The sequence below is a fragment of the Lates calcarifer genome, linkage group LG7_2 (assembly GCF_001640805.2).
Source record: "Lates calcarifer isolate ASB-BC8 linkage group LG7_2, TLL_Latcal_v3, whole genome shotgun sequence".
In the NCBI taxonomy this organism is placed as follows: Eukaryota; Metazoa; Chordata; class Actinopteri; family Centropomidae; genus Lates; species Lates calcarifer.
This window is the reverse complement of record NC_066854.1, coordinates 3,176,945-3,193,853: the sequence shown is the minus strand read 5'-3', so window position 1 is coordinate 3,193,853 and position 16,909 is coordinate 3,176,945. Positions and strand designations below refer to the sequence as shown.

Here is a 16,909-nt window from a genome sequence, read left to right as displayed (position 1 = left end):
GGAGAGATAGAGCAACTACAGAATGAACTGTGAGGAGCTGAGAGAGGACAGACACAGAGGAGGAGGAGTGAATGCAGCGCAGACAGGCTGTTGAGAGGAATATTCACTCATTGTGAGAATTTAGACAAAGAATTAACTTCTCAAATTGAATCCACCTGATGTCATCTGATTTGAGTCTGAAAAAAAAGATCCAATCAGAATCAGACACACAAGCAGGTGTCTGCTGCACACTGCATGTATATTAAAAGCAACGATTTGCAGGATTTAAATGTGGAAATGCATATTTTAAAAGGGGCTGCAATAAAGAAGCTTTTGTATCCGTTAAGGGAAAATACTGTAGTTTGCAGATTGTGTTTCAGTTTGAGTTAAAGGTCCCATTTAATAATTTTTAAGATGTGATCAGACATCTGATTTGCAACAAGTAAGATGCTATCAGCTAGCATTTGGTCAAAGTTACATATTTCCTTCAATTTTATTTAAACACTGAACATGACCATCCACCAACATGACCTCTACACCCTTACTAGCCCTTTACTACAAGGCCACAGTAATATCTGTAGCATCGGAGGATGGATATACATGTTACAGACCCCCTGTCAATCCACTGTATATTTGCTGCAAACCACACCATTTTTTTCACAAATTTGTTTTTCTAGCCTGGTAGTTGTTTATTTCTCCATTACTAGCACAGCCTTTTCTCCAGCGGACCCCCTATAATGGCAGTCAAGGTTGCTGGAAGATTTTGTGATGCAACTGCAGAGTCTTGAATTGTCCCTACTGTACTCTGGGAGCACAGTGCCAGGCCACAGACCTCATTATCCACCACTGACTGGCCTGAATAGATGAAATGGAAGGTGGAAAAGGCAAAGACAGACAAGAGGAGATGAGGGGGAAGAAAAGGTAAGAGAGGAGGATCTGACAGCACAGACATGAGAAATTGAATCACCCGTGACTCAAAATGATTTTAATGAAGAAAAAGAATGGGGCAAATTACAGAAAAGATGAAATGAAGAATAAGGAGGAGGAAGAAAAGCTCTTATTCTTTGCTCCAACACCCAGAGAACATACCCTGTCATAATAGCACTCATAATAACTTTTTTTCCCTGTAATTGCTCATTTAGATATTGACCTGCAGTAATTTGAAAACTTTGAAATGTAGATTTTGAGCTACATAACTTCCAGTTTTGTTCCTAAACTCAATTTCCAATATTGCTTTCATAATTACAGCTTATAAAGGCCACAAAGAATGACATGTCTTAGCCCAGCTGCTCACCATCTTAGACTCTATTGAATTGTTGTAAAAGCACATCGTTGGCCGGAGGACACCAGCATCCTCCCAGGAGGGGTGCATGGCAATAGTGGAGGTGTGGGGGTGTTGGATTTTATAGCCCGCAGCTCCCCAGCCCCACTTTGCCAGCCGGGGTATGGGGAGCCCATATGGCAGCCAAGCATGGCTCTGGACAGCCCAGGCTCATATGTATGGAAAACACAAGGTCTGGAGAGGGAAGTCACAGGGGGTCATGCTAGTCAGAGAGGCAGCCCGAGGTCCTGGTGCAGGTTAGAAGGTCTTGGTTCGGGAGAAGAGGCTAATTTCTTCTACTTGGCTGAGCAAAGGCCTGAATAATTGCGCCCCCTGGGTTGGCCTCTGGGTAATGTGGAGGTAGAGCAGCGTATACCAACGAGGAGAAGGAACAGGGGGAGGTTCAGGGGAGCTGATGGGATAAGGATGCATCCAGCTTTTCATGGATGCTCATTATATTTGATGTGAAAACATCCTCACACACACCATTATTTGTGTTTTATACTGTGTACTGTGCTTGATTCAGTGGCATTATATGCATACATTACTCTGAGCCTGCGTGCATGGTCATTATTGATGTGAGCAGCATCAGTATAGGAAGTAGCATGTTTCCACATCAAGCCCACTCAGATGTTTGTTGTTGTTTCTTTAATAACATCCTGCATTTAGCTGTTTTTCATACATGTTGGTGGTGTATATAAACATTTGGAGAATGTAATTTGAAACAACGTTGCTCTTGTTTTCAGACACAAAAAGCACACAACTGTTGCCACCAGATTTTTACAGCTGTAGACAGCTAGCTAAATAAGCTAACGTTAGCTCCAGGAGTTGGTTGAAAACTCTGGCCTCTGTTGATGTCTCTTGTGACAGAAGTTAATAATTTATATACAAGACTTTGTATTGTAGCGTGGAGCTTGTTTGTCCTAGTATTATATGTATGATACATTTTCTTAACCCCACAAACTAATGTCATTCATCATTGCTATGCTAATGATATGCTAGGTGGTTAACTAGCTGGACATGCTAACTGCAATTCAGAGCAGATAAACAGTGTTTACACCCTTTTGTTTTTAATTTTGGCCAGAAATAAAATAATACAACCCTTTAAACTCTTCAAATGCAGAGTATTGCTCTGACTACAACCCCCACATTCAATTAAACTTTGTGGTAAATGTCTTTAAAAAGGCGTAATAGAGAGGAGTTGTGTCTTCAGTTGTCATGTGTTGCCCCTGTGGTAATTGTTGCAGACAGCTCTATCTACTGAGGACAAAGACCCAGTGTAACGATGTGGCTACTACTGCTGGTGGAGTGTGTGCATATATACACACACACACACACACACACACACACACACACACGTGTGTATATGAGTCCAAGTCTGACAGCTACAACAGCACCACATCCACTCTTGGAGCCCAGTAATGAATCTGCCATGATCCTGCTCTCTAAAGATTGAAACCAAGTGATATGACTGGATCTCCTCGTATTAGTTAGAAAATAAAAGATCACCCTTTAAACGGGCGCAGGCTGTTGGCTGTGGCAGCAGCGTGGCGACGGAGAGGAGGTGACAGAGATGTTTAAACACAGTGAGGGCCGGGGAAGTGAATGTGACACGCTCAGGTGTAATTATACTCACTTAGTTCACAGCGGAGATTAAGAGGAGAGGGGATGGAAAGGTGCAGGAGCGTCAGACATGAAAGAATATTGAAAGACTCGCTGATGAGCGGTGTTAACTCTTTCTCCCTGTCCTCCCCCCCTCCTCCTTTTCCTTCCATTTTGTCACTGTATCATCTCAAGGTCTCACTTCTGTTTGCCTTTTCCAATTATCAAGGTGTGACTGCAGGTTTCCACAACCCTCCCTTCTCCTCCCTCCCTCCTTCAAATATAATGTTAACTATACTGAACTTGAAGAAAACAAAAAAATCATTTTCTTTTGTTTGCCAGGAAAATTACAGTTGAATTAATTAACACTTACAAATTTCCCCCCTGGTTCCATCCTAATCTGATGCACTGCAACTCTGCATTTTGGCTCTACATTGTCGGACAACCTTATGAGGACTTTGGATTTAATGAGGTTGGGACAACTCTCCAAACATTAACTTGAGACAACACTGTCCTCTAGTGGCTGTTGTGTGTTTTACACACACTACCAGATGTCCCTGAAGTGGTCGTCCTGTCAGAAAATGGATTATGACAGTCTAATTTATTATTATCTCTGTCCCTCTGACCCAATATGTCAGAGCTTCAACCTGATGTCCTAATGACAGGCAGGCCCGGTCACACTCAATCTACTCAATCCTTCAACATACACACCAGCAGCCGGGCAGGCTTTAGTCAAAATTGATTCATCAATTATAATAAAAGCAGAGTGAGAGTATTGGAGTATTAATCACAATGGGATCTGTTAAATAGATTAGAAAAATCATTTATAATGACCAATTTCAAATTAAGGATTCCAATTATCCTCAGTGAGTGGAGTAAATCGGAAAGATCCAGATTTGTGATTTTGGTCTTCATCTTTGGTTATCACTGAGTGCCCCCCGGTCAGTCAGACTGTGTGGCCACTGCTGTCTGACTTTTCAGTTTCTGTGGGTGGTGTTTGATTTGACTTTACTCCACCTACTTAATCCTGCTGCGAATAGAAAACATCCTTAACATGAGGAGAGCTAGGAACAGTCTTCTCATGGACACCTATGTGACAGCCATGTTGCTAATGCTACTGCTAGCAGCCAGAAACAAACAAGATGATTCATTGTTTGTTTGATAATCTAAACAAATAACACACGGTGACCTTCTTTAGTACAGCGGTGCCGACATTAATACCATTTGGAAACACTAGAGGGGTGGAGTTGTCTGTGTGTTGTGGTCTTGGAATCCATTAGGATTCCGAGTTTCAACAATGGGAGATCAAAGTTCAGAGCGTTTGCTTTTTTTCTCTAGCTGCGTCTGATGGACATGTCGGCCAACCAAGATGAAGAGCAGGCCGGCCAGCAGGCAGAAGAAGACAGCCACTGGAGCCAGGAGGAACGAGGGACCCTGCTGGACACTGAGGTGGAAGGAGGGGCAGCTGGAGAGTCTCTGATGGAGGGCGAACTGCTCTAGAGTGTCTAGGACCTGGACCCACATCAGATACATCAACACCACAGCCAGCAGACACAGGCCTGACAGGCACAGAGAGAAAGGATGACAGTTATAGCTGTCAGATGTTTATGAAATATTATATTTTATGCTTTTTATACAATGAATAATTACGCCTTGTTGTTTCTGTACAATAAATGTTGCTTTTCTTTTTTTATTCAGGATAGCTTTTAAAATCTGTTACTCGACTGCTTTCTGTTTGTCTTGCTTTGTCACTGTCATTTTATTGTTCCTTTGTCCTCACTCTACAACTGGAAACCTGGTTTTTAACGGAGTCATTTCCACAGCAGGTGATGTTTTCTGTGCTCCTACAGAAAAAGAATAAATCATCATGTACCCATGATAACAACTGAAACACTGTTCCAGCGGTTTGATGCTCACAGAACTGTTGCTTCTTTGTTTCTGCACAGGAGTCCAGCTCTCGGCCAACATTAACTTCTCATTCATTTTCAGCAGCTAGATGTCACTTTTCATGACTAAAACTTATTGTGCAGAATATTAAAGCTTGTATAAACAACAGTAGAATCATTTACACAACGTATCTGATAGGCCATATTGTGCAGCATCTCTCACATCAAGTATGTTTTTAAGCAAGTGCTGGCTCATGAATGATGTTTTCTCTGTGTGGATATGAAGTAAGACAGTGATCACTTTCTAATGGTTTGGCAGCCGTGACACAACAGATGCCTGGACTGAAGATATTGATTGTGGGCGATGGGACTCTCTAAAAGATCAGTGTCAACGCTGCAGTCCCTTTCTCCAACCAACAGTTGTCTAGAGGATATAAACTCTGGGAAATTTTCCCACCAGCCCCTGAACTATAATTCTGAGTGAAGAAAGCTTTGGGGAAACAGGGAAATGTTCAGTCAAGAGTTTCAACAAGGGAATGAACAAGCTCCCTACAAACACTTTACTGAAACAGAACACACTTTTGAAGATCAGAAACACACCCTTCTACTCTCACACACACATAGCTATCAAACCTGTGCTCAAACAAACTGAGGCTTTTTAAACACTGCACCCAGCTGAAGCCAATGTGACCAAACGAGCACCAGCCACCAGCAATCACGAACACCATGTGAAACTTTTGCCCTGTTTCCCTCTTGGAAAAAAAAAAGCCTACGTATCGTGTTTTAACCTCTTTAACCACATTAACAAACATTAGCAAAACATTGTTCAAACCAACAGAATTTAATTTTACATTCAAGGAAGAACCTTTAATTCCAAAGTTTCCAAATATATTAATGTGAATTTCAGGGGGAATGTGAATAAAATAATGCACAAAACATCTGAATCATTCATTTGCTGTGTGAAAAAAATTGTATTTCAGGTGAGGAAAGTATGAAAGGATGGAAATCTTGGCTGAAATCTGCTGCAGGGACAGATAAGATAATAATATGTGTTTCACGAAGTTGGACTCCTCATTTTCATTACATCTACATGCATCAACGCAATGTTGTTAAGCCATGGAACATGTTGGCAACAGTTGAGATTATATTTCTCTACTAATCTGCTGATCTCAGACACAGCAACACTTCAGAAACCACTACATCTAACGAATCTGTGATGATTTGCCCACTAGCTGAATCCACAGTGAGGGAGACCCTCTTCTTCACGAATTATCTCATTTTATTTATTTTTTTCTTTCATTCAGTGGTGTCTTATTTAAATGCTAGGAACAGTTACTTTGGAGGTCCAAACTAGTTCAAATGTACAGACAGCAGACTTTGTAGCAGCCTTAAACTGTGCTGACTGGACTCTGACAATAAAAACCAAACTTATGTCAAATTAATTTCATGTACTTTGACACTTTCCTCTCACCGCAGTTGTTAATTGTTGTTGTTTGTTGGAATTTTACAAAACCTCTGAGTGTATATATATCTCTGTGTTTATTTCTTTTTGATGATCTTGTGTAACAAAAACTTGGAGAAAATACCATAAACACAGAAATGTACTTTTAATAAGTTTGTGGTTTGGTTTGGTTCTTTGGAAACATTCAAATATATTCATAAAATTCAAAATGTCTCTGGACAAGGGTTTTCTGTCCTTTTGTTGGGATTTAGAGAGGTTTCAAAATTTGAGACTGATAATAAAAGTGAGATTCCACACTCTATTTGTACCTAAGTTAGAAAATGACATGAGTCCTTACCGCCACAAAACTGAAGGGCCCCGCCCACTTTATAGAGCTTGTGATTGGTCAGTGGGCCGGCACAAATAACCGCAAATCCACCGACTACGACACCAGCCACACCTGTGACGAGAAAGATGCTCCAGAAGGTCCTGAAAACTGAGACAGGAGGAAAATGAGACCTTGTAATTCACAGAAAATCATAATGCAGGATAATGTCAGGAGAATAATACCAACCAATGGCAGAGTGATGTTCATAGGGTTCTCTGGGTAAACCATGTGGCTCCACCCACGATCCCACTGGGTCATTAACAGGAAATGGGAAGAGGAAAGCGGCCTGGCAAACCTTCGACGATGGCTGATTGACTGAGGGTTAAAAAATATTATTTAGAAATCCTTGAGCTAGTCTGTGGCTAAATTTAGAAGCATGGTTGCATTGTGTAGGTTTCAAATAAACACAGTGAAGGTTCTCACAGATCCAAAGGTCCCATATAGAGTAATCGTGGAAAGTGACCATGAAGGAGCAACGCCAAAACAGACCCTCATGAAAGATCCTCACACTGTCTAAAGCCTGATGAACCAACAAAATAAATATCATCATGATAATGTGGAGAAAAAATGTTCCATAACAATTTATTTTTGTGTAAAATTTGAAGAACATGTCACAGTTTGGAGTCATGAAAAGCTCTCATTTTAATTTCAGTAATTCGTGAATGAAATACCTGGACCTGGAGCTGCAATTTTGGTTTGGCTGGGAGCAAAATAAAATTAAACTACAATTTTAAGTTGCATTTAAATGTCCCATGTCCCTAACTATATCCAAGAGTGCGTCCTTTCCTGAAATGCGAACACATGCTAATCCAATCAACCTCTCCTGAAAAAAAGTTTTTGTAAATAAGTTTTCAGATTATTTATATCCTGGCCCTAAGTACTGTACTTTTTTTTCCCTTGTATTTTTGTGTATTGTTGGTTATTTTTATCTGATTTTATGTCATTCTAAGGTGCTGTGCAGGTGTGCCTGTCCTGTCTGCTGTGCTCAGTGCTCTTGCTCTTCCTCTCTCAGGCCACTCACCCCACGTCTGTCCTCCGCTCGGCTACAAGACTCAGCAGCCAGCAGCCAGTACTCTGTCCCACAGGAGAGCAGCATGAACAAAAATCCTGCAGCTCCAAAGAACAAAGCCAAGAAGAGGAGCACCTTCATCCTCTCAGCAGGAGACATGTCTCAGTCTGTTGGTCTGTCTGTCCAGACTTTTCTGTTTGATCATCTGTTGTTACAGAAGTCTGTGTTTTCCTCTGTCTTTAATCATTTGTCTGCCTGTCTTTGCTTTCTGCAGCACTGCATGTTCAAATACACTGAGCATGTGTCCATTACTCCACCATCATGACAAACACAAGCCTCTGGACAGTATTTCCCTTCCCACACTGACCAATCCGATTCATGAAGTGGCTGAATGAAAATAAACACTTGCATCATGTGTTGGTCAGTTTGAAGGGATACAGTTACAGAGGGGGTTTCACCCACACAAAAATAGCTGTGTTAATGTTGAGAATGGATGCCACATTTAACACAGAGGACGCTGTATTCCCTCCAACCCAAAGATAATCACGTCACTCTTGAACGCACAGACTTGAAAAACTTACGACTGTAGAAATATCTCCTTGGCATTTATTGGAATGCCAGCATTGAAATCCAGATTTGGTACAGTACAAGGCTATCCAGTTTAACTGAGATCTAGGCAACAGTGATGGTCCAACAACAGTCATTCAAACTGCATGTTCATATATTAATATGACATTTTTTCTTTCTTTTTTTCCAAGACAGGTTGTTCAAGAGATGATTAATACAAATAAAAAGGTCAAAGGAAAAGTGGTGACGATTAGTCACAATCCTACAGGAGAAAAAGAAGACAGGACCTGTCTCAGTGACACCTGGAGAAAATTATTTGAACAGATTTATAAACAGATTTGAGGGTTTTTTTTCTTTTTAATGCCTGACTTATTTTCATCTGAATTCAAATATTTCTTCCAGGTACTGAGGGACATCTTTAAAAAAAAGAGACACCCACAAACAAAAAAAAAGAGGAAAGAAAATCAGGTCAGTATTCCAGTATGATGATTGTTTTTTCAGTATCTTGTATGTTTGCACCCATTTGATGACTTAATGATCAAAAAGGTGTTTTATTCTGTGATGTTTGTGGAGGTGATCTAGCTAAAGCATGTCCTGCTTCCTGAAACAAGCCCTAACTTTTACTGTTTTGTTTTTTTTAGAGTATATAACATATAGCAAGAACCCAACCCTTATACACAGAGAAGTGCATTTATACAGGACTCATGTTGATTAATTACATATTACAACCCTGTGAGGATAGAATAAGTACATATACGAGGCACACAGAAATTAAAGATTTATCACCTATTATTAACCTACTTGCAGTAAACATTTTATTTGAGGATCCTTTGGGCTGAGTCACCTCTTTCCTCTTAATTTGCGAGGACATTGCCACTCTTTTGGCAGTTTGTTTGGTCCACTGTTGCTCTATCCGAATCAACAGGTCTGTCAGAGCATCCGTGCAAAGGCTCATGGGACTTCCACAGCATGTGAGGTCTTGCGGCGCTTCCTCTTTGTTTTCCTCGGTGGGGTGGGTGGGCCTCAGCTGAATGCGCTCCTCCAGGCGCCTAAGACATGACTCCGAATACGGGGTTGTGGCGGCAGATGCTCGGCCCGATCTCTTCATAATCTTTCTTAGTGTGGCACACTTGGTAAAACTCAGGCTGTGAAGAACAGAAACAATCCTTTATTTCTCTTTATGTTTCAAAAATAAAAACATCAGTAAAAAGTTCAAAGTCTGACAAAACTTTGGCTCCTTGCTGTTTCTTTCTGATCAGTTTTGTTCAAGTGTAAACTCAGCAACAAACATTCACAAGTTTCTATCTACAACTACTTACTGATATCAAAACCATATATAAAAAGCTGCAGGGGGAATGATTATATGTTGTTAGAGAAGCTGAAAATACTGTTTTGATACTCACAGTAGATGCCAGCATTGATCCTCCGAACCAGACAGCGTACCTCTGCATGTGATGAGTGATGACTTGCACATCAATGGGCTTGGGCTGCAAACAAAGAGAGTCATACTCAATGTATCAGGACAAAAAACTACTTGCTGTGAACTTCTTCTAGGAGAAAAGGCCTTTTTTATACATATTTGTACAGTCAATAACACAATATGTGAGATAACAATGACACCTACAACAACATAAAATATTAATTTTGTGTATAAAAGGTTTGTGTAACAACAATCAAGCGTCATTTTAATGTGTTTTCCAAACTTTTCAAAGGTCTATGTTCAGATTTTTCCAAGAAAATTGATTTGAGAAATAAGATGGTGGATAAATCTTCCTTCTCCTTCCTCTTTCCTCACCTTCAACTTGCCGCCGCTCAGCTCTTCGCTCATTTTCAGACGTGCGTCCACAGTCCTCTTCAGGTCCCTCTGCAGGCGTCTGCCGAAGTCCCTGAACATGGTGGAGCCTCCGGAGAGCACAATGTTCTGTGACACACGTACACGTTAGCGAAACTAAACACACAGGCTAACATTATGTGTGTGTGTGTGTCTTATAAGCATGAGAAGATTCAGAGGGATGTGTGTACCTTGTACAGTGGACGCCTGACGTCGATGGGACAGTTCTGGATGACTTCATCCACCACCTCTGAGATTGGCTGGGTGAAATCTGGGTTGGCAAACTGGACAAGACCAAACAGTTAGAAAAAAAAAAAACTCAAACATCTGATGAATCACTGGTTGTCATGTTATCTACTGTACCTCAGGATGGAAAAAGATCTCAGGGCCGAGGAAGCGTTCGTAGCCGACATCGATGGTGAACTCCTTCTTGGTGATGGCGTTGACGCCTGTGTACTGTTTGATCCACTTGGAGCCGTCTGTGTCGTACTTGTTAAACTCTTTCACAAGGTCAGGGCAGACATAGCTGAACCGCTCCTAAAAAACAAAACAACGTAGTTCAACTGTCACTGTAACATGCAGACATTATTAGCAATGGAAGACAGTGTAAATGGGTTGAAACCTCTGGTAATTGTTTCAGTGTACTAGTTTCTGCAGCTGCACTGACCTCTAGTGGCCAACTCAGGAATGCATGGCAGCGACAGGAGATTTCAATCACCTCCACTATAATCTATTGAGGGTATCACTTCCTTTTAAGGTGCTTCTTCATGCAGATTTCAATACAGAAATAGAGGATGACTCAAAAAGCAAGAACATAACATCCCTAAACCAACCATGCTGATGCTGTGTGGACTGGGCGGCTTCAGCTACGTCAACAGTTACCAAGTCTTCTTGTCTGGTGCAGACCTTTTTATACTATTCAAATCTACAAGGACTGAGTGTTTCATTTTGGGTGGAGCATCACTTTGAGAATCTAACACAAACAGTGAGTCAGGCTTGGCAAAATAAGATGTTACTCCTGTCTTGTCACTTTACTATAAAGCATCAAATACTGGGAACATTTGAGGCCACTTTTAAACAATAAAACAAACACAAAAGTTAACACTGACCTTGACAGCTTTAGCCGTCTCCAGAGACTGTTCCGGAGGTATCCCCACCTCTCTTTCCCTCAGCAGCTGTTGGATGAAGTAGGTGATGTCTCGACCAGCGATGGGAATGTGCTTAATGCAGCTACCGATGACGTAGCCTTCAGCCTGGAGCACAAACATGCACAAGTTTATGGCTGAGAGGAAGAAGTTAAAAAAGTAATCCCAGAAAAAAAAAAAAGAGAGAAGTGACACTTACCACGGGGATGACGTGTGTGACTCCGTCTCCACTGTCAATCACAGTCCCTGTCAGTGTCCGTTCTCCGACCTGTCTGGATGTCCAGGAGGCAGCCAGCGCCAAGACAGCCTGATGCAGAAAATGCAAGTTTTAATTAAGAAAATAAGTGGCAATAACACTGTCCTAAAAAGCAAGGTGAGATATTCTTGCACTCAAAATAGCTAAAGCATAAATATTAAGACAAACCTCCACTTAAAAACAGCATAATTTAAGGTCTTAATTAACAGTGTGGTCACATTTATGCAGCTGTAGATTTCAGAAACACAGAATGATGACAGTGTGCTGTATTTGAATCAAATGTAAATAATCAAATAGAGTTTGAAACTTAAAAAGAAGAAGTGAAAATAGGTATTTCCCTAATAAAGCATCCTCTGAATCACATCACAGTCTGAGTAGAAAGAATCAAATCTAATTTTATCTACTGCCCATAGGTCTGGACCTTCAGAGAAGACAAGTGCTGGTTTGCTGTTGGGCTCTTTGTTCTTTTTTTCATGTTGTTCATGTTTTGGAAACGTACCTGAACAGCGATGTAAAGACCCGGGACGTTGAAGGACTCAAACATGATCTCTGCTGTGTACTCTCTGTTTTCTGGTGTGTTGAGTGGAGGCTCTGTCTGGAGAAGGAAAGGAACAGAAACATAATGTCAATACAGAATGAATATAAAACACTATTCTATATTTCATAACATAGGAGAGGTTAAACTTGACTGAAGCGATACTTCAATTATGCCACAGAATATATTTACTAATGAACCTTATCAGACTTAATATGAAAAGGATTATGACATTAAATTTTTTGTTTTTGTGTGCAATAATCTCAGTATCCTCCCACATATCTGGCTCAAGATGAAGTGCCTAAACTGTCAACATTAAAATATAACTGCTCCGAGCTCAGACTGTTGCTGTTGACAGAGTGAAAACAGATGGCACTGAGCCTGTGCAAAGACTAACTTTATATGACTGGAAAAACCAGAAGAGGAAGGCTGGCTTCTGTTTTCATGGCTTTTGATATATTCAAGGCTTTGTTTATCATCAATAAAAAGTTATAGTCTTAATAAAACAGAGGCAGGTTTCTTTAACAGGAACTCTCTCCACAGGATCTTGTTTAGTCCCTGTCAATCTACAAGCCATTTTGATCTGCATTTCAGATTGTAACGTTAATAATGTATGTGGTTCTGGTCATACCAAGAGAAAGTAATGGTCTTCAGGTTCTGCCCGCAGATACTTGAAGATGATCTGCTCCATAAATCTCTCCATCAGGTCCCAGTCTTCCACTATCCCGTGACGAATGGGCCACTGGGAAGGAGAAAGGCAAACAGTGTAAGTATTCACACAGACAGCTTCACACAGGAAAAACTCAACTGACTCAGTTTATCTCTCTCTGTCCACCTTTGTTGCATATGATGGTTTGTCGATGGCTTCGTCCCCGATGAAGAAGTCCAGGTCATCAACTCCCTTCATCATCCTGCGCTGGGCCTGGTCCCCGACCTTGGCAGATTCTTTGATTGCAATACCTGTACATCAAAAATATATGTAGATATATGTATATATATGTAGACAGTTTAACTGAAAATAAACTGAAAACAAACTCCTTCCAGCTAATACAACAGCATGATGCTGAGCAAGGGTTAGGCAACAAAGAGAGAGCATCATTATCATATGAATGAAAAGATCTTAAGTTAGAATACAAGGCTGGTATTATTCCTCATCTTTTCTTTTGCCAACAAGGACAAAACCAGCTATGCATTTGTTCATCTCTCAGCACTTTCTGACTTCCCTTCCTGTCTGTGACAACCGAAACCCACTGGCCCCTATTCTCATCACAAATGTATGAGCTCACTATTTTTAAGCTCAATATTTTCCTAAAACAGATGGACACCAACAGTTTATAGCAGATGCTTCTCAAACAGGAATAACTACTGCATTAGTTGAGGACTATTTAAAACCTGGATGACAACAAAACCAAGCCTTTTCTCTTCAGGGAAAGATTAAACAACCTGTTTCTGTAGCTAATGTACCTGAGTGTACCTGTGCAAATACAGATCTTGACTTTGTTTGCAAGCTGTCTAACTGGTGTCTAACTCACTGGATTGTGGTAAAAGGAAGTTGACCTGAAACTGTCATCATGTTGCAAATCATAGAGGAAGTGGCCTCATTTAATAGACATCTTTTTATAGGGCTGCAGCCAACTGTTATTACGGTTAATAAATACTATCATGTGTGACAAAGCATCAAATTCTCATATTAGAGAAGTTAGAAACAGCAAATACATGACAAACTGCCTTTTCTCTTTTTACCAAAATAGTCAATTGATCAACTAACTGATAAGTCAACTAATCGCTAATATAAAAACAGAATCCTTTTGACATAATTTCAATGGTCAGCTTTATAAATACTTGTACTGCACTTTCCTATACAATATATACTTACAATCAAACAACATTCAATTAAAATAAAAATCTAATTCCTCTTTTGGCTCTTGATTTACTTACATGAAGGTATGATGAACTGTGGTTCTGTGTTTCCTGCATAACCAAGCTTTGTGTACCTACAACAACAAGGAACAAAATGAGCATTAATGTTTAGTTACACTTCCTTCCTTGTGGTTAAAGTTATTGCAAGAAATTGTAGACAAGTAACAGCCAAAATAATCTGGAATATGTGCCTTCTGATATGAGGATTGTCCAGGAAGTAACATTAGCCTCAGTAGCTAACAGTAGCTAATTGCAATGATAAAGCAGAACAGAGAAGAAAAGCATTCAAAATAAAGCACTGGGGCACTTTGGCGTGCTCATTTGTGACATTAACCTTGTCTTTAAAGAGACTATGAAAATAAAGAAGTGACCAGACCCTATTGAGTATCGTTAGCAGCTTTCAGGCTACACAGCAGGGCGTTAGCTGAAGTTTGACAGCCGCTTATGTGGTCAATGAAAGCCAGGCTAACGCTAAGTAGCATGTCATTTTTTTCCCACTTACCCTGTGCCACAGTCAACAACACAAGCCGGCAGCCGACCAGCCATGCTCGCTCTCCTTTAATCTAGCTACAGGTAAATATATCAGGCGCCCGATGTGAACGGATATCTCAACAGTAACCGGTTTAAATCGCAGCAGCCTGAATGAATAGCATTCACGGCCGATTCGGGAAAGCTTCCGGGTTCGGTGAGATTTCTTCTAGTGCAGAGTCAGCAGCTTCGAAGGACGAACTCTGCCCCCAGGTGGACGGAGACGGTTACTGCAGCAGAATAACAAATTGAATTGCATTTTTGTTAAATTACCAAATTAAAAATAAATACTATCCATACATGTATAATGATAAAGGCTACAGTTTTTAATACAATGTCCTTGTGTTTCAAGAAGATAAAGTTGAGCAGAAAAAAGTAAGATTCAAAAAATTATAAATGTATATAACTAAGATGCATTTTATATATTTGGTATGTAGGTAAACTGTGCCTGTGTAGAATGTACATATATAATGCAAACTATACAATAAAAACTCTACTTTTTATTCATTTAATTCATTCATTCATGTGCAAATTAATGTTAAAAGTGCTATTTTAAAATTTACCAAATTAAAAGTAAAGACTATATATGATAATAACGGCTTTTTTTAAAAAAGTAAAATGTTTTTTATGTCTGGTTTCACAATATGAGGTACTGTCATTTTTTGTCTTTTTGTAAAGGTTTTTCCATTGGAAAAAAAAGTAAGCAACCTCATCTCACCGAGCTGACTCCACCAGATGATATCAATGATTTAGGTGCCATCAGAGACCAGACAAAATGGTCCTCACCCTCCGCGACTGCATGGAGAGCCACTGATAAAGACGATATATGAGCAGGAGGGAGCTTTAGGGCTTGACTCCCCCTCCGTAGCGCCTCACCACATTAGAGCCAATCCCAGGACCTGAGAACATTGGCCCTTTGTCCTCGGGCAGACTCATCACTCACACAAAAGTCTCTTCACCACGCCGGGTCTCCTAGAAGGGCCCTTGGCTCTGCTGCTCCTGATAGAAACAGTCCTAGTCTCCTTCGCTGTGCAGTCAGGCCACTTGATGGAAACTCTCTGTCGAGAACTGTAGGTGAGACAATTTGTTTCAACATTGTCAGAGCTGGAGCACAGATTTGCCAGGAGTCCGCTATCAGAGGACTTTCCTTTTACATCACAGAGACAAATGACACCAAACACAAGGTTTTGTCTCTTGTCTTCTTGTTTCAGTGGAACTGAACAACATCATCTCATAATGACCATAAAACACAAGAAATGCTCCCATCAGGTGTAAATATTCAGGCCAACAACTAGTTATTCTAGTTAGAAGTGAAGAAATAACCCATTCTGAATCCCTGAAATGAAAACATAAACTCATACCCAATGAAAAAATGACCTACAGCCTTTACTTGGTCTGGTACGACCGGTAGCTTTTGGTGGAATTGACACAATGCCTGAATAATGAAGTGAAATTAAACACAGTAGCTGTTCAGTCTCTTAATCAAATACTGAAAGCCTGTGAATCTACTGGAAGATTTATTATGACAAACTCTATGCAGGAGGTGACTTTAATTTCTGCATGAGTTCACGTGTTTTCTAAGGAAAGTAATGTGGGGTTTAATCTTCTCCCTGTGAGGCTGTTTTTAAAGGTATTCAAGGCTTCTGGAAAAGGTTTGCTATTTTAATTTCTCAAAAGCACCTCTCTCTTCATACTCCTGTGTGTCACTGTTTTGAAGACTAGAGGGCACCAGTGCTCTCATTTTTAAGCAACAACTGAGCCCACAGAGCCGGTGGTTCACTTACTGTAAGAATATTCATAACTAAATTATCCTATTCTAGCAGCACAGACCCACCTCCATTGGCTCAATCTTTCTGACCCCTCCATAAAACACCCTTCCTGGAATTGAATAAGGGCTTTTTACAACCATTCTTCAAGCCAGTTCTCTTTTGTTTTGCAGCTTCTTGCATCAGTGTGACGTATTTAACACTACTCTCTGATGCTTGTTAACTTCCCCACAGCTGCAGATTAATATCCTCTTTGCAACCACTGTTACTTTGGGGGGATTTTAATTGTGTTTACTTTTCTTTATGGGGTCTACTTACTGGAATGAAGATTTGTGTTGGTGCACTAAAGTGGATTGGAGTGAGAATAAAGTCTGGAGAAGTGGCTTGTATCAGGTTGACTGCTAAGTCATCAGATTGAGGGTAATTGTTGACGCAGTACATGCTTTCCTCAGGCTTGATCCTACTCATATCCAATGTAATATATTTAATGGAATCTTATTTTCATTCAGCAATTTAATCAATAACAAAATGAGGCTTATTGATAGCTGGGTTGATACACTGTAGTCATGAGTAATATCCTGTGAAAGTAAATGAAATTAGATGCATTTCAGTGGGGTGGGCTCTGGTTCATTATAACTATATACAATGTACTGTATCTATAGAGCTGGACTGAGTGTATGTGACTCTCTGGAGGTTTTTGATCTTGCTGTCCTCTGTTAGTCCCCCGATCTGTAC

The 16,909-nt window shown here is 40.4% G+C and overlaps 2 protein-coding genes across 2 annotated transcripts; both read right to left on the bottom strand.

Moving 5' to 3' along the window:
• Positions 1-949: 949 nt before the first annotated feature.
• LOC108873104 (transmembrane protein 182) lies at positions 950-8,080 on the bottom strand. Its single transcript, XM_018661234.2, has 5 exons — positions 7,639-8,080; positions 7,041-7,137; positions 6,804-6,932; positions 6,588-6,725; positions 950-4,461 (listed from the first exon to the last, which is right to left on the bottom strand). The coding sequence occupies exons 1-5, from the start codon at positions 7,783-7,785 to the stop codon at positions 4,208-4,210; spliced, it is 765 nt and encodes a 254-aa protein (XP_018516750.1). The 5' UTR covers positions 7,786-8,080; the 3' UTR covers positions 950-4,207.
• Positions 8,081-8,214: 134 nt separating this feature from the next.
• Positions 8,215-14,574, bottom strand: LOC108873094 (actin-related protein 3). The gene is made up of 12 exons (XM_018661220.2): positions 14,383-14,574; positions 13,899-13,954; positions 12,796-12,920; positions 12,592-12,702; positions 11,925-12,020; positions 11,369-11,476; positions 11,134-11,277; positions 10,388-10,561; positions 10,216-10,308; positions 9,989-10,114; positions 9,597-9,680; positions 8,215-9,338 (listed from the first exon to the last, which is right to left on the bottom strand). The coding sequence occupies exons 1-12, from the start codon at positions 14,424-14,426 to the stop codon at positions 9,243-9,245; spliced, it is 1,257 nt and encodes a 418-aa protein (XP_018516736.1). The 5' UTR covers positions 14,427-14,574; the 3' UTR covers positions 8,215-9,242.
• Positions 14,575-16,909: the final 2,335 nt, after the last annotated feature.